At 46.6% G+C, this 24,095-nt stretch overlaps 3 protein-coding genes across 4 annotated transcripts; 2 read left to right on the top strand and 1 right to left on the bottom strand.

The window, feature by feature from the left end:
- The first annotated feature begins 232 nt into the window (after positions 1-232).
- LOC129590516 (DNA topoisomerase 2-binding protein 1-like) lies at positions 233-5,608 on the top strand. Its single transcript, XM_055485785.1, has 13 exons — positions 233-457; positions 588-808; positions 872-998; positions 1,445-1,552; positions 1,707-1,910; positions 2,187-2,352; positions 2,417-2,656; positions 2,955-3,071; positions 3,177-3,507; positions 3,563-3,644; positions 4,030-4,293; positions 4,487-4,713; positions 5,060-5,608. The coding sequence occupies exons 1-13, from the start codon at positions 368-370 to the stop codon at positions 5,256-5,258; spliced, it is 2,376 nt and encodes a 791-aa protein (XP_055341760.1). The 5' UTR covers positions 233-367; the 3' UTR covers positions 5,259-5,608.
- Positions 5,609-6,701: 1,093 nt separating this feature from the next.
- On the top strand, positions 6,702-13,947 carry LOC129590364 (uncharacterized). The gene is made up of 9 exons (XM_055485559.1): positions 6,702-7,487; positions 8,738-9,160; positions 9,312-9,676; positions 10,032-10,450; positions 10,831-11,020; positions 11,085-11,270; positions 11,442-11,650; positions 11,758-12,381; positions 12,653-13,947. Exons 1-9 carry the CDS (start codon positions 7,053-7,055, stop codon positions 13,600-13,602), a joined length of 3,801 nt encoding a protein of 1,266 aa, XP_055341534.1. The 5' UTR covers positions 6,702-7,052; the 3' UTR covers positions 13,603-13,947.
- Positions 13,948-18,157: 4,210 nt separating this feature from the next.
- On the bottom strand, positions 18,158-21,844 carry LOC129590478 (uncharacterized). Of its 2 annotated transcripts, none has more exons than XM_055485732.1 (3): positions 21,497-21,844; positions 19,888-21,285; positions 18,158-18,593 (listed from the first exon to the last, which is right to left on the bottom strand). In XM_055485732.1, the coding sequence occupies exon 2, from the start codon at positions 21,075-21,077 to the stop codon at positions 19,935-19,937; it is 1,143 nt and encodes a 380-aa protein (XP_055341707.1). In that variant the 5' UTR covers positions 21,078-21,285; positions 21,497-21,844; the 3' UTR covers positions 18,158-18,593; positions 19,888-19,934. The 2 variants fall into 2 exon arrangements, with proteins under 2 accessions (XP_055341707.1, XP_055341709.1); XM_055485734.1 differs by having other exon boundaries at positions 21,525-21,559.
- Positions 21,845-24,095: the final 2,251 nt, after the last annotated feature.

Genomic DNA, 24,095 nt, shown 5'->3' with positions numbered 1-24,095 from the left:
AGTCTTTGCACGACTGATTACTGAAGCAAGCTACCAGAGCGGGTGCCAATTTCCAGTTCCATTAATTTGCATTTCCACTCCAGTGTTCACCGTATAAAACTTGCGCCAGTTTATTGTGATACGCCTGGCACTGGCATACCCAATGCCAATTTCGGGTGAAGGCCGGAAGTCCAACGAACAAAGCAGCTGGCATCGTTTCCAGTTCAACGTCCGCGATAAGCATGGCATAGCATATAAGCAAGTTAGATTCGTTTCGCATTTTACCATTTTTCTGGTTTTTTAATTTTTCCACACTTTTTTAGATTAAATTTTTTATATTTCTAACGCACTCACCTTGCTTTTCCCTCCTGGCCGCTTTATTTTGGCGATGGATGTAATTTTTGTTGCAGAAATACCAGGAACGGCGCAGTCTGCTGCCGACGCCCAGATCCGCAAATCTTTCCAAGACGCCTTCACGGTAAGCTTTCTCAACGTTTTTGAGTTTTCAGTTTAGTTTCCAGCTGTTTAATGCTGTGAAAAGCCTGAGCGTAATGTCCTGGGCGAATTGGCATATTTTGAAAGATGGTGTACTTTTTTTTTGTTTGTAGAGTATGAATCGACCAACAGAGAAAAACTCTCCGAAAAGCAGCAGGAATCGCCCCGGGTCCGTGACCAAAGCGCCTCGCAGCGCTGCGCTGAAGGACGCCAATGCCCGCTGGGTGCTGCCGCAGGATGTGGGGGATATGCTGCATAAGTATCCCGAGGCCTTGTTTGTCTGTGAGAAATTCCAAGGATCCAGTTTCGACCAATTGGTGGAGGGAAAATGCTGGTAGAATTGAGATTCCCGCCGAATTTTTCGTTTATTATTACTATGTCTCCGTTTTTTTCTTAGGATGAGGGGAGCGGAGAGTCTGAGCAATTTGCCGTCCAAACTGACTTTTCAAGAGTATCTTCCTGTTTACAGCGGGATCATGGATAAGATGATCGTCTGCTTGTCCGGATTACCCAAATCCGAAGAGGTGCGTTCACGTTGAAAAATTGAGAATGCGTTTTAAAGAAGCCATAGTGATTTATTCTGGGGTTCATTATCTATTGCTGGAAATATTTTTTTTTAAAATAGCAGAAATGATTGAAAAAAATTCGACCTGCTCTCCCACTGTTGGAGTCGTTCAGTTAATTTTTATTGATCAAACATGCATGTAATTACTGTGTACACCTAGATTTGGTCTAACTGATAAATTTTCCGCCTTTGAGTGTGCTTGACGGATAAAAGTAGGTCACAGTCGATTAAATCGTATGCCGCGGAATGTCATTTGAAAATTTGTAATTGTTTTGTTGAAATAATCGTCAATGACTGCAGTCGGCATGGGTCATATTGTGCACCGATTCATTCAGTTTTCCAAGTTCCAACAGTAAAAATTTCCTTGAACTCACGGTCAGTGTGGTTGATGAAATGCTTTTGTAGATGCAGCTGCATGAGATGATCCGGATAATGGGCGGCCGCGTTAGCCGTCACCTGCGTAGCTCTTGCACGCATTTGGTGGCAGCGCAGGCCGGGACTCCCAAGTACTTCGTAAGTGCTTCCGTCATTCGTTTTCATTATCAGTATTTTAGGTCATGGACAAACGTTTTACTAGATTTTATAGCTTTTTTATTCTTGTATTGTTATTGATTTACTTCCATTGGTTGGCTGTACGTCGTTGATCGTTTGTTGGTTTCTGGCGCAGGCAGCCGTGGAGCAACGCATGGCCGTCGTCCGGCCATCGTGGGTGCGGGATCTCTGGCAGCAGATGCTGGAAGGCGACTGCGCCCAGCGAGCCAAATTCGTCCACATCCACCAGCAGAAAGCCGCGTTGCCTTACTTCCAGGGCTTGCGTATTCATATTGCTGCGGAGCTGGCCACTTCCATGCCGGCTAGTCAACTCCAAGCCGTAAGCAACTTCATTCATTTTTTCTGTACTCTCGTTTCCGATGTATGTTCATGGATCATCTACTGAAAATAAGGTTTCGCAGTAGTGCTGGAAGTCCTACTGCCCTCTGTACGTAATCGATTCTGCCAAGCCTCCTTCCGTGTATATCTTTTTGTGTGGTCACAGATTTTATTTGTATGTGGCCAGAATTTTTGATATGAAAATTTTAAGTTTACCTTGGAAATTTTATGCTGCTTTCCAAATGGCGATTTTACCTAAAAGTTGGATTTCTTTTAGTGTCGCGATCTAGTCACTGATCCCGCGGCGGGTGGCCTGTACATTGACGCCCCTACTGTTGGATTGACCCATGTCCTTTGCAATCGTCTTCCGGAGGACACGGAAAACTACCCCCCAGGATGCCATTTTCTCCGGTTGGACTGGCTGCTGGATTCCGCCCGCGAACGTAAAACATGCGTCGCCCGTCGATACTTATTCGCTGTGTTTAAACTTCATCTGCTCCTTCGCAGGAGTCTGTCTGAACTGGAAACAATACCTTCTGGAGTCGCCACGCTCGGCGGACACCACAATGCGCACCATCGCGGAACTGGAGAGAAATATCACGCATTTGGGGGAGGTGGAAGGGGAAGGTGTCGGCGGTGCGCAATTGTTGTTTTCGCCCGATCCCAAGCAGCGGGCGCGGGCCGGTGTCAAGCGCACATACTCTGACTGCGCACTGGCTACTTCCACGCCGAAGAAACCTGTGCGCAGTAAGTTCCATTTTCCTTATCTCTCTGCTCTATAGTTACTTTGTTACTTACTTTTTTTGCCATTGAAATCACCTTAATTTTTGAGCTGTAATGCTGATTTAGTTATCCGAACTGTCCTTGTTTTACTCTTTATTTCCTTAATGTTTATTGTTGTACTTTATTTTGAGTATTATTTTTTTAAAGTGATCGCTACTGGGTAATTAATCTCAGATAACGTTCAACGCAGTGTTGAAGTTGCTTGCGTATTCCGTTGCACGCTGGGATGTCGTTGAGTTATTGACGACATTTTACGCTTTAGCCTTTTCCGCTGCGAAATTCGATCTTAGTCCCATCAAAGAATCGGACCGCAATGAGAAACCGCAGGTTCCTACCGGACCGTCGGAGCCGCAGTTGGACCAATATCCCGAACCACCCGGTAGGTCCTTGCTATGGAAGTGAAAGGATTTCATAAGTAGAATCATCTTTCGGTGCTCATGATGTTTTTTATCATTCCTCGCTAAACTGTATTACCTATGTCTAGCTACTCCAAGCAGTCTATCCAAGCGTGTCCCGCACATGTTCCGCCGCTCCTCCTCCGAGAGCTGCGTGACCAGTCCCCAGCGCTCGCCCCGCCGATCCAGCACCTCCCACCTGGCCCGCCGCATCCTGGCGCTGCAACCGGACGCCACCCGCACCACCAACTCCAGTGGGGATACCTCGGCCGCCGCCGATAAGACCGCTCGCGATGACCCCAGCCAACGGCCCCACCACCGGTTGGCACTGCCGGCCGGTCGGGGCCTGGCTAAGAAAATGCTGGATGAGTGCCAGCGCAGTGAGCCCCGTGCTCCCAGGGTGACGTGGGATGATGCACGGTGAGGCGAGGGTGGATGGGATCGCTGACATCAGATTAATGAATGCGTTTTACAGACCGTCCGTGGCGTTGGCCCGGAGTGCCAGTAAGAGCCAAGTCAACGGAGTGGGTAAGGCGTCGCCTGTGGAGATTCACAAGGTTCGTTAAGAAAATTGAGTTGCGCTATGGTAATGATTTCGACATTGATTCCTTGTGCTGTCAGTTTAATTTTATTTGTATTTGCTTTGCTTTTTTATATTTTGCCAGGATTTATTTAGCCAGACAATTTTTCTCACGTCAGTATGCCCTTAGTTTTCTTTGCAGTCTGTTTTTTTGGGACCGTTGATTTTGTTAGACTTCGTCGTATAAATCTAATGAGTAAAATGTGGATTGTCTTTTGCTTTCTCCCTGCTTATGTTAACTTGATTGGACAAATTTGGTTATTAATATTGCGCAGATTGTGGTTAGTGTGGTCTTGAGTTGAGGCACCGGCTTTCCGAAAGGCATTTTGTTATTGATCGGAAATGCTCTTTTTCATTTGCAGCGGGATCCGTCGCAGTTCTTCTTCATGTTTAGCCGACCGGCCAACTCAGAGGCGGACAGTCGGCTGGCGCAGTATCTGGTCCAGAGTATCGCCACCCTCGGTGCTAAACAGCTTAAGGGCTCGGCCTACGATCCCCAGGTGACGCACCTGCTGTGCAGCCGGCCTTATCTCACTGAGAAATTCATGGTGTGCTGCGCTGTCGGCAAATGGGTGCTTCACCCGCAGTATATCGGTGATTCGCTGCGCGCAGGATACCTGCTACCGGTACGTAATTTCCCTGATTGATAGTAATACAAGGATCCATTTTATGTTGATCGTGATGTCACATTCTGTGCGCGTCAGTGGCATAAGTAGTATTAAGTAGTACTAACAATTAAAAAAACTATAAAACGAACCTAGAAGGACGGGATATGATGTTAAGATGAGGATGTGATATTTGTTGTTGGAACGTTAAAAGGAGGAAGACTACGAGTGGGGCAACGCCAAAGCCGGTCGACTGATGGGCAGCTTGTCGGATACGGAGCTGCGCTGGGCCACCGCCTGCCACTACTGGCGCCTCCGCGTAATCCGCACCGGCCTGCACGCATTTCACGGCTGGCGTGTCAATACCCAGGCGCTGACGGAGCGCCGGGGATCCTACGAACGGTGCCTGCAGTCTGCGGGAGCCACTATCCTGCCCGCCGAGTAAGTTATCGCCTTTTATTACGTACTTCACAAAGCACTGAAATGTCTTGCAACAGTACTTCTGTCCACGCAACCATTTTTTTAAGAATTGGTTTTATTATAAGTTTGTTTTAACAGTTGGAAGCACGTAAAACCCGTTCGTATAAGTAGCCTTTTACGAAGGTGCAGGGACGGGAAGGCGCGCAGCTATTAGATAAAAATGAAACACGTCAGCAGTTATGAAAATAGTGAATAAAAATAAACAAATTAAAGTTTTTACAATTTTTAAATTTTAAGAATTCATGAGACTGCGAGCTGCTCGAAAATTACAGGATATCTGATCGGCGCTTTTGTTATATATTATCAGCGCTACGGTGGAAGAAGCCACGCATATTCTGCACGATTTCAACGACGAAGGCCGCTCGGAGGCCTTTGAGCTGCGATACCCGGGGGTGGGGCGGAAGAAGGAGTACCTAGAGGAGTATCTCCTCCAGGAGGCCCATCCCGGCTATCGGCATCCGCCGCGACTGCGCCGCACACAGTCTGCTCGTGCCGCCAACAAGTAGTCCCTTGTAGTGAATAATTCAAGTAATTTAACCGTAATTGGTGTTGCCCGTACTGGTTCTTTATTCAGTGTGGATTTGTTCTTGTCTGTGGTACTATTGTTGTCATTAACCTATTGGTCCATTGTGCCGCGCTGATTCTGCTGATCGGTGTGCATTGTTTTTAGCCTGATTTTGAACATATATTTATATATCAGATATTTGTAAATGTATATTGACTACCTACGTACTCTGTAACGAGTTAGGAATTTTTATTATTGTTTTTTAGCAATCCGATTATCGCAGTTATTGTTGCGGAAATGTTTTTTCTGACTTTTGTGCCGAAGTGCGACTTCAATAAAGGACTGATGTCCGCAAAATACTTACTGCACGTGTAACGCCAAAATAAGACAAAGTCTTATACCATAATATTACTAAACTAACAGGTATCCAATCAACTAGTGTGACGTTACGGTAGAGGAGACGCACAGTGCGACACAGTGGGCAACCCCTGCGGGTTTTGTGTTTATCGAAACTTTCAAATTCCCTCATACCGCTCGTATTATGGCTCAAAAAATGCAGAAAAACTTCTAAGTTTGTGAAATGAAAACTGGGAAATGAAATCTTGTCAGGGAAACAAAATTTTTAGATTCTCGTTAGCATTGAGGTCTATGGGGCGGTTGCCACAGACCTCCATGCTAAACGGAATTCGTTGGTTTTTGATTTGTGATCAAACGAAACGACCAAAACCTTGATCAGTCATTCAACAAACAAAACAATTAAAATTTAATCAATCATTCAAAGCCATTAAGCAGGATATTTTGATTAAAACAAGTGATTTTTGTTTAGCAAAGAATTATAGGGCAAACTGTCTCGTAGACCTCTATGATGAACAAGAATTACTTAAGTCATAAAATTTTCGTTTATCTGACAATTTTTTATTTATCTACTTTCACTTCACAAACTTAAAATTTTTTCTGCATTTTTTGAGCCATAGTACGAGCGGATTGTACGAAACTGAAAGTTTTGATAAACACAAAACCCGCAGGGGTGGTCAATTGCGACACACTGATCGTCTCCCCTACCGTGACGTCATCGTACACGGTGCAAGTTCGATTGGATACCTGTTAGTTTAGTAATATTATGCTTATACGTAACCTTTCTTGTTTCCACCATGGCAACACATGTTCTGTTCTATGGTTCCTGATGTTCACAGTTTAAATTGGCATTCACCACTTATCATGCTTAGCATGGAAAATAATCGATATTTATTTAGTACGTAAATATGGTACGTACGTACAGTCCTTCTACCATTCGGCTTAAGTAAGTAATTTTATACTGTACTCACGCTCTTTATCATTATTGAATGGTAAGTTGGTAACTCAGTGAGAAGACGTACGAGTACGAGTATTAAAGCAAGGGGGTTAAAGTAATGTTAATTGTCATCCTGTGTATTGAATGTTAACGTTAACATTAGTATGAACAGCTCGAATATAGTACGTATTACTACGCAAGCAATATTACTGGCACAAAAATAAGAACAAAATGGATGCGTTTCTCAAGACTAAACGGCCATTATTTGGTATCTTGAAACTGTCGATAATAAGAAATTGCAAATAGTGTAAAATGAGGTTGCGTGTTCATCACATAATGTTTCTGGCGCAATCTGCAAATGACTACAATATGCGTTATTGACTCCTGCCATTCACCCTGTTGGCTGCTGAAAATTTATTAGGCTAGCGTAACGAAAGAGAATCATTCCACCGATAAAAGGAATTATTTGAGGATTGCGCTAACCAGCGCGCGGAATGTCCGACCATGGAGTTGTTGATCCTTAGCCTGTTCGTTGTCCCCGTCCTCGCCATGATGACACTCAATACAACGACATACACAACACTGCGGGGCCGCGGCGAGCACGTGTACCGTCTGGTAATGGACGACCTGCTGTCGGCGTACCGTACCGCCCGCGGGGTCCGCGACCGCATCAACACCAGCTACGAGTGTTTAACGGGCAACGGCGGCGCTGCCCAGATCATGTTTCCACCGTCCCGTCCGACCACCAGCGCAGCGCTAAACTTTGTGGTTAAGCGCGGCTACTTCTTTGCCACGGAAGAGAAGGCCTACATGAGCATCAACCGACATCTCGTCGTCTTTCCGCTTTTCGTCGACGCTATGGCGTTGGTGCACACGCTGCGCAATACCCCGCAATTGTCCCTCACAGCACAGCAGATTGTCGGCATTTTCAATCTGACGGTCAGTCGCCACGACGATAGACGTAAAGGTCATCAATGGCAGTACGCAATTAACCGTAGGATAGCATAGCACTGGAAAATTACCAGTCGAACAACGCCGTGAGATATGTACAGCTGCTGGCGTATGAAATAACGAGGGTCATGACAGCAAGTCCCTACGGGCAGACGGGTCATTAGGTAATAAGTAGCAGCACTGACTCTAGCTTATCTCCTTCTCTATCGAAGGAGCTTGTGCTCACTTGGTAGCGCACACATCCTGTTTTACACAACCACGATCTTACAATAATGCGTCATTATTCGACCTGTATTTCGCATTTGCGTCGCCAAAGCCACTGCACCGTTAAACTGAATCGTTGCAGTTACCGGTATATTATGTTTATCGACACAGGTCATGAATTCATGAATCGATAGACACAATTAGACAGAGGAGAAAGCGCATAGGGAAAGGCGATGATCAGTCGGCGCTGGCGATTTGGAGGTGCCGAATGCCTCGGCGGCGCTGATCGCTCTAACGGTTGATGGGGACATGCACGACGATACACGATAGTATGTAATTACTGGCTAAAAAAAATGAAAAGGTCAACGTTAGGCGGTGCTTTAACATCAGTTCAGTTATAATCAAATCAGGGTGGCTTGCCCCAAACTCCGTTGCATATACTGTGCTTGTGGTGAAGGAAACGAAAAGCAGTGGCTGACCATGGTGAGGCCTAATCGATGTAGATGATAAACCACGTCATTGAGGAGACATCAGTCTATAGTCCCTCTGTGAGGTGTAGGATCGCATTAGCCCACGCTCGTTTTATTGCTGCAGTACAGTGCGGGTGTAAGTGATAAAATATTGTAGCGGCCGAGCTGCTAGAGACTAGCCATGGCGGAATATCGCCACCTTATCCCACTAGAATTCGCAATCCATGGTTATAAACTTAGTCACATAGCAGTGCGATCACGACACGATTACGATAAGTTTTAAAAAAAATAGCCGCACCAGTCGCTTGTCCTGCTTTCAAACGAGAACAGGAAACTTGCAGCCAAAAAGGGTTGACACGGCTGAGCCCAGCTCCGCGCATTAGTCCGAGAGATCGCGCTGATCATGGCACCATCAGTTCACAATATTACCGGCGCTTCCGCAACTGGGATCGTTACTCTCCTACTACTTCAGCAGTCGTATTAATTGCGAGGGCTAGCATTCCTGACTTGTAAGAATACAACCCAAATGATCAACAGGTGTGAAACCGGTCATCCATGTTGCAGGTGGTGAACTGGAGCGACCAATCACTGCGCACCGTCGGCCTGAACCTGCCCACCTTCCCGGCTGACACCATCAACGTATGGGTGCGCCAGGACGCCACCACCGTCGATAGTGAAGTGGCCGTCTACTGGATGACGCAGCTGATCGACCGGTACATGCCGGCCGATCTACCCAAGGTGACCGTGTATCCCTTTCTATGGAAGAACAACGTCATGGCTGCCAATTCATCGCCCGCGCCGCAAACGGGCTACCACACGGGTCTGACATCGCTGGGCGTGCTCAGCGGCGTCATCGCCGCCAACAACTCCATCGGCTTAGTCAGCTATGCTGATTACGCGAAAAACTGTCATCCGGAGGTGGGCGACTGCATGCTCAGCGCCGTGCCCGATTCCCACGGGAATCTTGTGGAACTCAGTGCCGAGACGGTACTTGTGCACTTATCGTACCAAAAAGTTTTCTCGTATTTTAAAATTTCTTCGGCTGGTTCAGCGAAGAACCAGTTTACTTTAAGAAATTTATGAAGCCCAATTAGAAAATTATTTTGAAAGGTCAGCGGTTTAAGGCCCTCCACTGCAGGTGGATGGGTCTAGCTTGGCGGGTACCGGGTGTGACGTCATCTGTATGGGATACGGCGTGGACAGCACCTACCAACCGGCCAGTGTGGTGAACTTGATCGTCTATGGCGGGGCACCCAGCGGCACTCTTGCCTTGGACTGCCTTAGTCAGGTGGAGACGGCTCGCTTTCTGCGCTGGGTGCACCTTAGCCAGGAAGCCCACGCTATTATCCATGCGCACTACTTTTACATCCTCAACGAGAGCGCCTACGATAACGTAGTGCTGAGTCAGTTGAAAAATATGCGCTGCGGTCCCGACAATCTGACCAGCGTCTGGGATTTGCTTCTGCAGAAGCTGCAGGATGAGGTCTACACGTATGATCCATGGTAAAGTTCATTGCAATGAATTAAACATTCATCTAATTCGCCATACCTGACAATTATCTGCCATGCTTTACAAATATTTTGTATCTAATATCTTAAGTACCCAGTACGTATGCATTTACGAAATTTTAAATTAAATTATTTCTTCACAAAATTAAGAAACGCTTTTTAAGCCCTGTTCAGTAATCTATGCATACGTGCCCGCAGTGAATTTGCGGTCCCTTTAACATCGAATGTGCCGCTCACGGGATGGTCTCTCATTTGCTAAGTTTATAAAAATATAGCAAATTTATGTTGTTCATATAAGTTATATTTTTCAGCTGAATTAATTTGCAAAGAGCTGGTGTTACACTTTCAGGCCAATAGTGGCAGCAGTCCTTTCCTTAGTCCTCATTATTATCCTCGTCACAGTGTTCTGCATTGTGCTAAAACGGCGCCGCCAGACCATGGACAGCATCATGCGCCAGTTGTACGTCATTCCCGACGACAGCATCCACGTTATCAAAGCCTCGCGCGAGAAGTACCACTGCATGATGCACTTCCGCAAATATTTAGAGGGCCGGCACGCGCGTCCTCTCTTCGTCGTGGGCGAGTACCGTGCCGATGTGGTCATGCTAACCAGACTGGACATGTTCCTCACCAATGTCCATGGTGGCGGCGTTAAACTGCGCCTGGTGCGCATGATCCGCGATATCAGCCATCCCAACGTGGTGCACTTCTTCGGCTTGACGGAGCACTCCATCTTCCAGTCAGTCTGCTTTGCAGTCTGTCAGTTCTGTAAGGTTTGTCCCATTGTCATTTGGCCGACGGTTACGCAACAGTTGCGATAAGTAGAGCCCATAGAGCCCATAGAGCTTAATTAAGGCGATCGATTGCTCGTGACTTGCTGGCACAACAGATGTCGCGGTGTTATGTGACATCTGACTGTCATCTGTCGCTCGGCGCGACAAAATGCCGCCAACATTGTCAGAAAGTGCCACTTGTTTAAGCGAGATTTTGAATTTCCACTACCTTACCGTCAGTGACTAAGTTCGCAATCCCGTATTATCAAGTACAAAATTAAAACGTTTTGTGATCAGACAGAATATCAAGCACGAACAAACTATGCAACGAACCAAGTTCCATGGGCAAAGTTACCAAAGACTGACATTGCTTAGGTCCGCTGGGTGATCTGCGCACCGCTTTAGACAACAAGCGCAACGAACTGGATGCGCCCATCAAAGTGGGCATGGTGAAAGGCATCGCCGAGGGCTTGACGTATCTCCATGCTCGCGGATTCGTGCACGGCAACCTTCGCAGTTCCGTTGTGTTCCTGGAAGCTGACTGGACGACACGTATCTCCGATTGGTACAGCAATTCACAGCGTCCTCTGTACCAGCTGTACTGCTCATCTCAGCTCCGCCTTCTGCAGGCACGTCAACGAAATCGAGAATCTTATGCACAAATTCCGCAACCGCGAGCGCGTCCTGAACGCCCATCTGTCTTCGGAGGAAGAGCAAGTCTACTTTCCGCCGCTGCTGTGGTCGGCGCCGGAGATCTTAACTGCGGTCAGCCGGGACGAACCGCATCTGCCGACGGTGGCGGGTGACGTTTACAGGTCAGACTTGTAAAACTCGTATTTACAATAGCTCGCAAAGGTCACCCAAAGTGCAACGTAATTCAAACTGGATTAAATACTGAGCGCTTTGACAAAAGGCCATCGGAGAGCTACGGCAGAAATTCTGAACGTCAAAGCGATGCAAATTTGGCTGATTGGTGATTTTTGCAGTTTCGCGGTGATCGTCTTCGAAGTGATGACGCGAGATCTTCCGTACGAGTATAATAATATACCGTACAGTATGTCATATGAGCAACTCTTTGCCATGATTAAACGTGAAATCCGTCCGATCCGTCCTCTGGACTTTAAAGAGCCGGAGCAGATAGCTCTCAATATACCGAAATCCATCATCGAAATCATGAAAGCCGGCTGGTCTGCGGGTGGGTTAAGTTTGCATATAGCGGCGCATCTATCAACACCAATTAATCATGATGTTAAATAGCAAACTTATGTTACGATCGTCATAACATAGCTGACTGATTGGCAGATCCCCAGGAGCGACCTAAGATGGTAGAGCTGCGCAACATCTTGCGCGCTACCAGCTCGGAGATGAAACGTCTGGCCGACTTGACTATCGTCAACACCCGCACCCAGATCGAGCATTACAAGCGCAGTATCATCAAGAACAGCGAGGAGACCGTCGAGCTGATCAAGGAACTATCGCGCACCGAGGCTGACTTCCTCACCCAGTGGGTGCACGACGCCGAGGAGGAAGGCCACCGCATCGAACCCAAATTCCATCAGGTGGTCTATGTTCTGCACTGTTCGCTGGTCAACTATGACGGCCTGTGCGCCGTTGCCCACGGAGACGCCGTACTGTACTTCGCCAACCGCTTCTTCCACATTTTAGACCAAGTTCTGCCGCCGGACCGCAACATCCACCGACTGCATCCCAACGGCGACAGTGTAACCATTGTGGCGGCCATTCCCAGTGGCGGCGTGGAGTACGCCGCCAAGATGGCTACGCTAGCGCTAGATCTGTTGGTGGAGGCCTGGAAAGCCGATCTCCTGGACATTGACTGGGATCGTATGGAGGTGCGCATTGGACTGGCGTGTGGGCCGGCTGTGGCGGGTATCTACGGGAATAACCACCGGGCATTTACCGTCACCGGTCAGTCAACAGCTCAGTTCTATACCTAGTCAAATGTCCTCAGAATGCGGTATTGTATGGGATGCATTTGAATATGTGGAAGTTCGAAGCGTTACTTGAGTATGAACAGGCGCTAGAAAAGTGTAATGTGTAGTTTCACGGCTATCATGCCTCCTGCGTTATCTTCAAAATATGCCAAAGTATAGTAAGTCGCGTAACTGTTCAGTTATACCATATACTAAAGATTTTCAGATAAAATAGCTCCAAGTAAGTTTTTAATGTAACTGTACAGGTATTGCACATGAAGAAGCCCAATTAGCGGAAAGCGCCAGCGCCCCCTATCGCATCCTCTTGACTGAGGCATTCTACGAAGCCCTGAAAGTTTACCCCGATTACACTACTGTCGATAATCTCGACGACCGTCACACCATCCCTCACAAGCACACCTACTGGCTGCAGGGTCAGGAGCGCTATCGCCACCAAAAGACTTTGGACGACATCGAGAAACTGTACCCACCCATCGTGCACGGTTGCGTCCCTGATGTCGGTCGGGCCGCGCAGAGCCGGGTGCGCATTAAGCAGAAACATACCAAGCTCAGCGTCCAGACACCGGTGGGGTTTTACATCCAGAAAGACCATCGCTCCGGCTACACCATCGAGCACTACCCGGAAGGTTCCCGCGACCGGCCCCTCAAACTGGCCACCATTCACGAGCACGCCGACCATCACCGACTGCACCATGTGGGTCCGTCGCATTCGCAGTCGCGGCTGTTTGGGAGTATGCTGGGACCACAGGGATTCGCGCCGTACCGGAACTACAAGAAGGAGCGGGTAAGTCTCCTGTCGGAAACGGAGCCGGTGGATGACAGTCAGTTTGTGGGACAGATGGGACTGGCCGGGATTAAGTTGCCGGTGATTGTTAACGAAGAAGAGGAGGTTGACGAGGCGGTGCAGGTTCGTCTGACTGGATCGACAGGATCCACGGAAGAACTGGAGATTCGCGCATCAGCTATGGAGATTGTCGATGACCTTTCGCGGAATATGGGCGGAGAAGACGAGAGAAAGAAGCGCCGCAAGAAGGACCGCGAGGAGTCCCTTGTGGAAGTAATCCGCAAGACTAGTTTGTGGGTGGCTCAGCTGCCGGAACCGGGATCGGCCCCAAAGGAAACTGACGACGAGAGCGAAGAGTCGAAAAAGCCGAAGAAAAAGAAGAAAAAGGAACGGCAAAAGTCTGATCACTGAGGTGACGGTTATTTGGGTGCCACTGTCGTTGTCGGGAGCTCACTAAAGCATTTTCCTTTCTACGATTAATTTCACGGGAATAGTCGAACAAGGGTCTTTTATCGTAAGCGCGTTCTTTAATTAACATGACCGTTCGTTCCATTCGAGTCGGCTTCTAATGTGAAAAATATGGTATGTGCGGACTAACGGCATTCCGCCGGGCTGCGAATACGCTAGCAGTTAGTTTGGCAGTTGGCTAGAATATTGATTCGTGGATGTATTTGTGCAACGGCCGCCATTTCGCTATTCTGTCAATTTTCTTTGCTTGCTCATTTAATGCCTTATTCCAAATCAGGCGGTGTAAGCTCCACGATAAAATAAACTGTGGTGCACCATGCATGTGCGTTGATGGGCTGGTAAAACGAGAGTCGGCCTTCCAGTTTTCCGGTACATGGTACCAAATTCGTAAACATGCACGAAACCTTTCACTTTCGCGCACTCCCAAATACATTTTTGTTTCGGTTTTATGACATTCTGTAGCCAGAAGATTTGTGTACACTGGCGCGAAAACCGTTTGTGCGCGCAACATCCGGTTTGGGAGTTATGACTGTTGGACAATTCCAAAAAGTTTAAAAGCATTCAGGTGTACCAAAAGTCTGATTATGGACCGATTTCTCTCAAATTTTGCGTAAAAATGCACATAACCTCTAAGAACGTTTTTACACCGATCCACTATTCTAGCATGTTTTTCAAATTTTAATATTCATTTTAAAATTTGAAAAAAATCATGGAAGTCTGGATTGGTGTAAAAACGATCTTCATGGCCATGTGCATTTACGGGCAAAATTCGAGGGAGATCGGTCCATAATTAGACTTTTGGTACACCTGAATGCTTTTAAACTTTTGGGAATTTTCTAATAGCCATAACTCCCGAACCGGATGTTGCGCGCACAACCAGTTTTCGCGTCAGTGTATACGGATCGTCTGGCTACAGAATGCCATAAACCGAAACAAGAATGTGTTTAGGAGTGCGCGATAGCAAAAGTTCTCGTGCATGTACACGAATTTGGTACCATGTACCGGGCATCTACATACTTGTAACGGTTTCATTTTACTTTCTAACGGAGAAAAAGTAAATTTCGTCGGAGAAACCGACCTGCTAGGTCAACGTAGCGAAATGCTTTAGCCGGTTTGAACAACACTAATTTGCGCACCGTTATTTATTTTTCAATATGCACATCAACGAGCACGACTCAGTAAATGTTGTACAATCAGATAAAGAAATTTGTCCCAGTTAACATGAGAAGGGACTGTGCACAATACACAGTTTGCGCACCTGTTAATTATATCCTTAATGTGTGATATTTCGCAAAGTACTACAACGATTACACCAGTAAAAAACTACAGTTTTGTAATATTCAGAACGACTGAAAAAATATGGTGCGCTAAATGCATATATGCGGTAAGTGATATTATTATGAAATACGATTATGCAGGTAGCCTGAGGTAGGTACATCTGCTTTAAATATAGATATTGCTAAATTGCAACATCAATGAAGCCTGTGAGGATGATGCATGTGCCGATGATGTGCGGCGTCCTGCCGATGGTTAATTCCGAACTATTTGCCCTGGTAGGAAATGTGCAACGTGCAACGTACAACGTGCAGTGATCCGTGCAACAGAGTGGAACCCCATCGCATTTAGTAATCGAGCGATAATTACCGCGCCATGACAGTGTTTTTCTGGTGTTTTCTTTGTTGTTGTCAGGAGGATTCAAATACTGTAGTGAGACGAGTACTTTATTCGCCTTTCGAAGGGTAGATATCCTGCGCTAATTGTCGGTTCTGTAATTACCAGAATACTTTGTAGTATGTAGTAGTATTTACCAGAGTAGTATCTAATTTGGAATATTGAAGTGCTTGTGCGCTCAACGTTACCACAACATAGCGTGGTTTTATACAGGTTATCACATAAATTCTCTCGTTCTCGAATGTAATGGAAACACAGTTCAATGACACGACGGGCCGCGGTGATTCTTTAAATTCGCGCCCCTCAGAGACGACATCTTGGGTCATGTTATAAGCAAAAAAGAATAGGGGAATACTCACGTGCAAGCACTACTGAAGGATGGAAATAATCGAAACGCGTTTCTACCAAAGACAATCATAGCGGCAGGAATATGCTTTAGTAGCCATTGCGACAACTACACAAATCACACGGTATCCGGCAGACAATTAGAAGGATTTTAACTGAAAATAGATCTAGACGCATCTCGCACGTGCCGGTTATACTCTGTACTCGTACTTATTTATCCGTTTGCTGAATCATTTTATGCCTGTATCCAACAACAACAGCATCATTTGGGCCAAACCGTGCGACTAATGGGCAGGTGCGCATGTTGCCCAAATTAAAGTGCATGTATACTATACTGATAGTTTTTAAACTGGGCTAAGTTTAAAAGCTCATGATACATGCTGTGTGTAAAGGGTGACAAACAGTAAGCATTTTAACGTAATACGACATTGCTTAAAATGGCTTGTAATGGGTCTTCTGACTTGCAGTAGTGTCGACCATTAATTTGATCATGAGCTGCTTGCACACACAAATATTTGTGCTTATGGTCATTTGGTTAAGTTTCGTTTGCTGCATATCGAATCTCAAGAACAAGTAAATCAAACGTGTACTAAAAATTAAGAACAAATTTACACTACTGTGTTATTTGAGGCAGGCAGGTAGTGTTATTTGTCAAGTGCAGGGTTATTTGAGTTATTCCACCAGAAAACGGCACAAAATAAACTTGAGTAAAAACTGCCCCAGTACAATGTACACTGCATTCAATCTGCATTACCTCCATTATGTTTGAAACAGACGACTACTTATCTACTGTACTGGGTATACGCAATGCTTTAAGCCACGTTGGAAGCGTTGTGAAAGGGTAAACAGGAGTGACCTTTGGGCCGGTAGTCACGCCAGTGAGCCGTACTGTGGGCCGTCGTTGACGTCCTATCACGCACACATACGGAGCCGTTGCGTAACCGGCCCCATCCACGCTTACCGTAATAAGAATACGCTGGCTGTGGATGGGAAATATAGCAATAGCTGGAGCTGTTTATTGGAAGGAACAATATCCTGCGTTAGTAAAAAGCGCAGCGCTCGGTGCCGGACAGTCCCATTATCACTTCCGCAAGAAGAAAAATTAACGGGCAATAATCGGGAAGCCTTAACCTTTAAGCGGTAATAGAAAAAGCAGCGAACCTCGCCCGGTTATTGTATTACCGTTCATGTCCTAAACGTGACGCTTTTTCATTAATTAATGTCATACTTCGTCCGCAAAGCGGTTGTTAGCTGGCGTGAAGGTGATGCCCTGGAGAACACCAAAAAGGAGCGTTGAAAGAACAAAACGTCCGTATGCGTCAGTGGCAGACTTTCAATGCAGCTGATGTCTTTTATGGAGGCGTAAATTACAGGGCTTTGTACGGTTACAGCAGGGCAGCTGGCCTTGACCTGATCAACCGGCGCAGCGAACGAACTCCTGCGACGTTCTGATGCGGCCTCATTAACACTGCATCGCACAAATTGACATTTGTTCAGTTATGCTCACTCATCCAATCATCATTCTGACCCGGGTCGACACAAATATTAATGAAGATGCATTTGCTGCGGCCGAGCAGTTGTCCTGAAATTCAGGTTAACACGCGTTATGCATTGGATGAAAAGGAAGTCTAGTCGAAGAGTGGAGCACGAGTCTTGTAATATTTTCCGTAAATATTGTTGCAGATAACTATTGTAAAAAGTGCAAGATTGACAGAACTACGAAGGAATCATGCCGGGTTCCGGTAAACAGTGGAATGACGCAGTCGGTGGTCGGTCAATTGGCTAAGTTGCCCGGTGTGCCACTTATAAAAAGATGAAGGAAGTGACAGGTGTGGCAGATAGCGCTGGTTTCCTCTTTCTTAGTCAATTACTTTTCCTTCGTACGTTTGCCCGTACTGTTTTAATTCACTCTTGACTGATCCGACTATTTTTATAATTTAATGACGGATGGTTATAAATCAGGTAAATATACAGTACATTGCAGCATGAGTCAGCGTCTTGCTTATTGTTTTATGAATGTATCGATTCCTGTCGGTAAATTAACCTGTTTACCGGTGCAACGCACCTCGTCATCCAATATCCATGAAGTCGTATGTTGCACCGACGCAGATACCAGCTGCTAATTGCCAGCTATGACGCATAAACACACACGGCATTGCACTTCGCCGGCGCTAAACTGATCTCTCAATGATCAGTGCCTCAAGCAGGATGCCTCTGCGCGGTGCACCGGCGCATGATCAAGTATCCCCGGCGCCACTTAGCCGCATCCGCCAAGATCCGGGTTTTTACTGCGCGTATCTCTGACACGTAAAGCTCCAGCCACTAATTCATGCACAAACGTCTATCAATAAATACGACACGGCGTCTATCGGTGCGCAGATCCTGTTGACTGATCGTCTCCCACTTTACGAAGAATTACCCAGGATCATCGTCATTCCGCGATCAATGCCAACGTTGGCCCGCTTAGCAGGAAAGTTCCCAATTCAACATCTTTATTCAACAGTGATTGTACATTTTGCATAGCACTGAGCCGTAATACAATTTCAGACAGCGAAAGCGGCGCATTAATACTGCATCGAAAGAGTTTACAAGCCTCATAGAAAAAGTATTAGCATTGCATGGTATATTATGTTGTGCTAGGCGAGACAATGTTTTAATGTCTGCGGAGGAATTTTCCCTGGCCACGGGGTCAGGAAGGGGAAATGATCCGGCTGGCCACGGCAGTGCGGGGCCCTGATGGGCCCATCAACATGTACAGTCCCTGACGGCCAGGCGTGTCCCGTGGGAACCGTTGCCCTGCTCGTCCTCCCCAATCAAGCGCGCTGACGCACTGCATTGTTTTGCGCTCCGCCGGCATCACTTGTTCAACGTATAATAATACAACGGGAATTCCAGGTTTCACAGCTTAATCAGGCACTCTGTAAAAGCAAACAATTAAATTTAAAAAGGTCAATAATCGCCAGTTCTGTAACTTGCGACAATTTGATTCATAATTGTATAATAATCTATAATCTTATAATTAATCTGATGGGTGTGTTGAGCAGTCACACAATAATTCAATTTGCTAAGGTTAATTCGATGACCTGTGCTTGCGGCAGCCAATTCGACTAAGTGCCGACGTCTTTATCAAACCGATTAAATCTGTGGTCGATTATTTCGGTGGTCATACGACAGTGCGGCTACCATTTACGCCGAAGACGGGCTCACGCTGTGCGTCGTTTGGAGCAAAAGATTATGACTTAAAATTCGATTAAAAGATAATATACGTATATTATGATTTAATGACCATCGAAAGTAGCTGTACTTGCCAACTGTAAAGTGGAAGGTCGGCTTAGATGCAACTGCGCTGAATCGCAATTGTCTGAGTATCTAATATCGGCGACTGGGATAACTGTATCAATGGGTGACACTCTTGTCATACTCAACTACTGCTGTGCTAGGCGCAAAGGTCACCATTTTGCCTCCGTTGCCATTTAGACGGATTGTGAAAGACCTGTCAAGAAAAGATCTGAAGATGCTTTAAATAACGCTGGCTTGCATCTGCTCCGCCCTGACAAATCTCTGGCAACGGTTGGCCTGAATAGCGCTTTGTGTTTGCAAGATTGGGACTGCGCGAGCGAGCAATGGATGGATGGATGGATGGGTGGAAAAGCAGGTCGGTCTCCATTTCCTTCTCGGGCGGAGCTGGGAAAAGAAATTACGGACATGCTCGATTAAAAGACGATTGTGTAGCGCGCGCAGTGTGGTTGTGCAATAGCCGGTCGAGCGGGATCAGGCCGCAAGATGTGTATTTCTTGGAAAATTGCTGCTGCGGCTGCTTGATCAAGCTGACTGTGACTGTGAATGGGAATGGATATCTATTGATTTCCCTTAGCAGTGTGCTCCACATTGCAATCATGTCTGTACACATACAGTTGCCGGGCCAAAGTGAATGTACTGTTGTCCGACATGAAAGGGAATATTATCCCGGCCAAATCACACACCGCGCATAACCGTCGCTTTCTCTCTTCATATATGTATGCACTTTTGCCAATCGGAAATGCAATGACCCAACTCGAGCGTGCCGCGCATCGGTCGTGTGTACCATATTTCGGCTAATGCTTTCCCTTTTTGGCCCAGTCAAAAAGAGAATAATGAAATATATCAGACTACGCATTACGCAACCCGCATCTCGGTTTTGAATTTGGCGGGAAAACAAACATCGAGACTTACCAAATGCATGTACAAAAGACATCCATATCGATCGCGGGCGCGTTAATTCAATCCTCACTGCTGACGACTTCAATAACACTCTCGTTCTGATCGGCAAACAACGGATTGACCACTTCGAATTCACCAGGCGCCGCCAATCCTGGACACTCGAACACCGTATAGTCGCCGTACTGCGTGGCCACGCCCTCATCGGCCTCCTCCTCCTCGGTGTCGTAATCGGAGTGTTCCGGCACACGGCCGTGCATCAAACTTCCCGAGCGGCTGGACGATCCTGAGGACGATATCATGCTGCGGCGTTGCTGCTGGTAATGGTAGGTTTCGGCCGATTTGGCCAAGAGGCGGTCATTGGTTAGGTCCAAGGTCAAGCCTTTGCTGGGCTTTCGAGAAGGAATGGGCTGACTTATCCCATAGCCGTAACCGTAGCCGTGCTCCTCGTCAAAACTGGCTTTCCGGCCACGGGCTCGGCGCTGGAGAAAGAAGGCAATGACTCCAGCAAAACACAGCGAGCCCACCACGCCCACGGTGATGGGGACGGCCAGGTGGGTTACCGCCTGCTCGGTTTGGTGATCTTCGACATCGGTGCATTTGGCCAGGTCATACGTGGGCGCCGGAAGGTGAGCGGAGTTGTGGGCGAGGCGGGCGGGTGCGGTGTCGATGGCGCGGCCAGGTTGGATGACCAAGTGCGGCGGGGTAGTTGCTTCCGTGGTCGCGGGCGTGGTCTTGGTGGTCACCTCATCGTCAGTGTCTTCATTGTCCTCGTCGCTGTCACCACTGTCGTTATCACTGTCATTACCATTGTCCGTTTCTTCGTTGTCATCTTCATCGTCTTCCTTGCCCAGAACAATCTCCACCTCTGGCGCGTCTGTAGTGGATGTGACTTGCTGGGTGTGGTGGTTATAGAACTGGTATAGCGGCATCTCTTGGTGGATGTTCTTGACGGCGTTCCGAGTGGACAACGGTGTTGAGGTCATAATCCAGCCTAAACCGTTGCTGACCGTGCGGAATTTGGTCCGGATGGTGTCGATGTCGTACGAACCGTCCACATTATCATCCCAGCGCAGATCATGGTCCAGCTGTTGGCGGTAGATATCCAGGAGGTCACCGGTGGAGCGAGTGGATACAGCTGACAGCGACAGGAGGACGATGGCGGGAGTGTACACGATGCGGGTCATAGCTAGCGCGATAGCCATCACAGCGTTTGTGTAGCAGAGAGAGGAAGATAGATATCGAGTGCGTTGTTAGAGAAAACTCTTCGGAGTAAATGGAAAACGAGCAGTGGAGTGGCAGTGATGCAGGCCCTTTTTGTTCTAGAAATGTTGCGGCTCATCGCTGCTGCGTGTGCAACGCAACCAAACAAAGCCCGGCCGATCCGCAATTCCGCGTATGATCAAGCACCGCCTACAGCGTACGAACATTAGTGGATGGTGGGGAACTTGTTTCTGTATTTCTCTGCAGTTTTCATACGCAGATTTAGGAATTTAAGTACTCGTAATGTGCCGGTACAGTTTACTAGTCCTAGTGTACGGATATAATCTACCAAGCCCTTATTATGTAAATATGACATAGTAAGTTAACTAAGTTTTTTAAAAACTGTGTCCATGAATCTCACGTAATTTCATTCATCTTTTGAAATTAACCCTGCAGCTGCCGTGCATCATTGGTTTCCAGTCTGTGTTGTTTCCGCCGCCGTTGCCCTGACGGCTGCATACATCCCGGTGACGTCAATATGTAATCCGTGTTGGCCGGATCGATGGGAAATTGATTGGCAGTAATCCCGCTTGACTGCAGCCAGGGAACACTTTACTTACAGAATCCAGCTTAATTCTGCATCTGCTTGCAGCTACAAAGCTGCAGCAGCCGGGTGGGTAGTATAATAATATATAGGAATCCACAGTTAAATAGCGACTGTAGGACCAGTATTAAATACATACACCACGGGAATCGTATTACACCGCTGCTATGGCGCAGTCTTGAGACAGTCTTCTCCCTTTTTCCCTTTACATCGCTGATCCAGCTCAGTGCTACAGCCGGCCAATTTCCCGGTGATCCGTGTATGTATATGGGCGCGGTGCGCGGTGGGATCGAATGAAGAAAAAGGAGCACCTTGCGCTATGTGCAGTCACGGAAGCGCTAATTATAGACCTTTTCACGGGAACATGTATACGCCAACATTGCATGTGCTGACAATACACCTTTCTGTGGCGAAGAAAGTGTAGAGAAAAAAGACAAAATTGACTGTACATAAATGTGTACAATACATGTACAAGGCGCAGATCGAGAAATCCGTAACTCCCTCACTTTGTTATATTTAATCTTTGTTGTTTGCTGTTTTGTAACCACATTCACCGTATTGGAAATCAATGGCGTCGATTATGCAATGCTAGCAACCTATAACTATGTACACAACTTTCAAGCATCTCCCATAAGGACACCACAGAAATTGACCATAATTATACGCTGGCCTTGTTCTGCTTTGCCGGTTGCAAATTCAGGAGGCATTGGATAGGTTAATATGGTTAAATTGCTAATAAATCGCCCACCCCGCGAACGACAGTCGGTAACAGCGATCAGGCAGCAGCCTGGATAAACAGCGGTTTGCCGGGAATCCTGATACTCGTTAATGACCGTGTAAACAAGCCATCCTAGTAATTGTTGCCGCTAGCATGTTCGACGTAGATATCCGGCCGCATCTTGTGTATGCCAGGAACGCCACAGCGTTCCTTAGCGTGACTGACAGTCCAAAGGTCAGGCCTGTTTACCCTTTTTCCGCAATGCCGGGCCGCGGCAAAGGGCATTGTGTAACTGGCCGCGCGCGGTAAATACTCGCATTCACCGCTTCCGCGTAATATGACATTGTTGACGACTGTATATACGTATACATGATATGCTTATACGTATATCGTTGCGGCAATTTTAATGTTGCTCTATTTTTGTCCTTATTTTCCCGTGGAATAACCCAAATATTCGCAATTGCACTAGTAATATGTCGCCTAATGGCGATTAAGGAGTTGTTGTGGAGGAACACGGAAACTTTATGATTAAGATTTCTTTGGGGAAATCTCTTTATAATGAAGGCGGAGTTATCCGCTGACCACCGCGCGCGCATTGGTCAGTAGTTCCTCCCCTGGCCAGGGAAAAGCAAACGCTCTCCCATCCCTGGCCACCTGGACTCGCCTATATAAAGCGGCTGACCACCAGTCGGCTACCATTAGTTCGCCCGTTTCGCCTGTAGAAGATTTTCCTTCCCTCCCTCCATCCCCGTCACCACCTAATCCGTAACTGCTGTTCTCAAAATGTGTTAACTTCTGCTGTTTTCATCCTTGATGTTTTTCTGTGCATGGCTGTTAGGGCACTACGTGCCTCTTTTATGATGTTATATATATACGTGTCCGTATTGCTCTTTGCTTGGTATCCGCTTGATGCCCGGAAGTAAAGTCCATACCCCATGCACCTCGTTGCTTGCCGTTAAACCCACACACTTCACATAACGACAACAGTTCTCATTATCTAAAATTATTAACCCGAGTTTGGATAACGACGCCGATTACATATACCGTGTATTATTCGGCGTGACATTTCTGCTATAATAATGATTGTTATAGATTTAACCTTTACTGAATGTTTGTCATACTGCACAACAGCTAGTAACGTGTATATCGATTGGACGTTTGCTCTGTGATCTGTAAAGATATGCACTGGAATTTCTTGGTCAGGATATTTTGCCGACTTTAATTTCGTATTTTACCTATCATTGATCTGGTAATCTAAATTTCACAGCAAATAATGTACTCGTATAAAAAATGAAATAAAGTTTGCAGCTACATAACACGCAATTATCACCGCGAATATGTAAAATATTTTGAAGAAATAATAAATCTGAAGAAATTTCAGCTCTCATTTAGAGTATTGTGCTGTACTGATAAAGCCATGCATATGGTCACTTCAAAAGAAAACACCGCATTAGAAACAGTATTATGTGCTTCATAAAACCTTGGTTTATTTATACGCCAACGTCTGCTGTGTGTCGCCACACTTAGCAGTCACTGTCGTTTGTGACCATGCCGGGAATCTACTTCTGCAGGACAAAACTGGCATATTGAGACCGGATCAGGAGTTGCAATAATAACCCATTATAAATACATTCAGGGTATAGACTGTACTAAATTATAGATGCAAAGCTGACATAGGAGCACATAATCAGAGGAAGT

Source organism: Paramacrobiotus metropolitanus, unplaced genomic scaffold, assembly GCF_019649055.1.
Source record: "Paramacrobiotus metropolitanus isolate TYO unplaced genomic scaffold, Prichtersi_v1.0 Parri_scaffold0000040, whole genome shotgun sequence".
Lineage (NCBI taxonomy): Eukaryota > Metazoa > Tardigrada > Eutardigrada > Parachela > Macrobiotidae > Paramacrobiotus > Paramacrobiotus metropolitanus.
The sequence above is the reverse complement of the archived record's forward strand: the minus strand, read 5'-3'. Positions and strand labels throughout refer to the sequence as shown.

Excerpts from the sequence above, each read along its gene's own strand:
- LOC129590364 (XM_055485559.1), top strand. The coding sequence starts at position 7,053 with ATGGAGTTGTTGATCCTTAGCCTGTTCGTTGTCCCCGTCCTCGCCATG. Across the intron at positions 11,021-11,084 it reads ACGACACGTATCTCCGATTG|GCACGTCAACGAAATCGAGA; the intron begins GTACAGCAATTC and ends CGCCTTCTGCAG. Across the intron at positions 11,271-11,441 it reads GTGGCGGGTGACGTTTACAG|TTTCGCGGTGATCGTCTTCG; the intron begins GTCAGACTTGTA and ends TGATTTTTGCAG.
- LOC129590516 (XM_055485785.1), top strand. The coding sequence starts at position 368 with ATGGATGTAATTTTTGTTGCAGAAATACCAGGAACGGCGCAGTCTGCT. Across the intron at positions 2,353-2,416 it reads GCTGGATTCCGCCCGCGAAC|GAGTCTGTCTGAACTGGAAA; the intron begins GTAAAACATGCG and ends GCTCCTTCGCAG. Across the intron at positions 4,294-4,486 it reads GCGCAGGATACCTGCTACCG|GAGGAAGACTACGAGTGGGG; the intron begins GTACGTAATTTC and ends GAACGTTAAAAG.
- LOC129590478 (XM_055485732.1), bottom strand. The coding sequence starts at position 21,077 with ATGGCTATCGCGCTAGCTATGACCCGCATCGTGTACACTCCCGCCATC.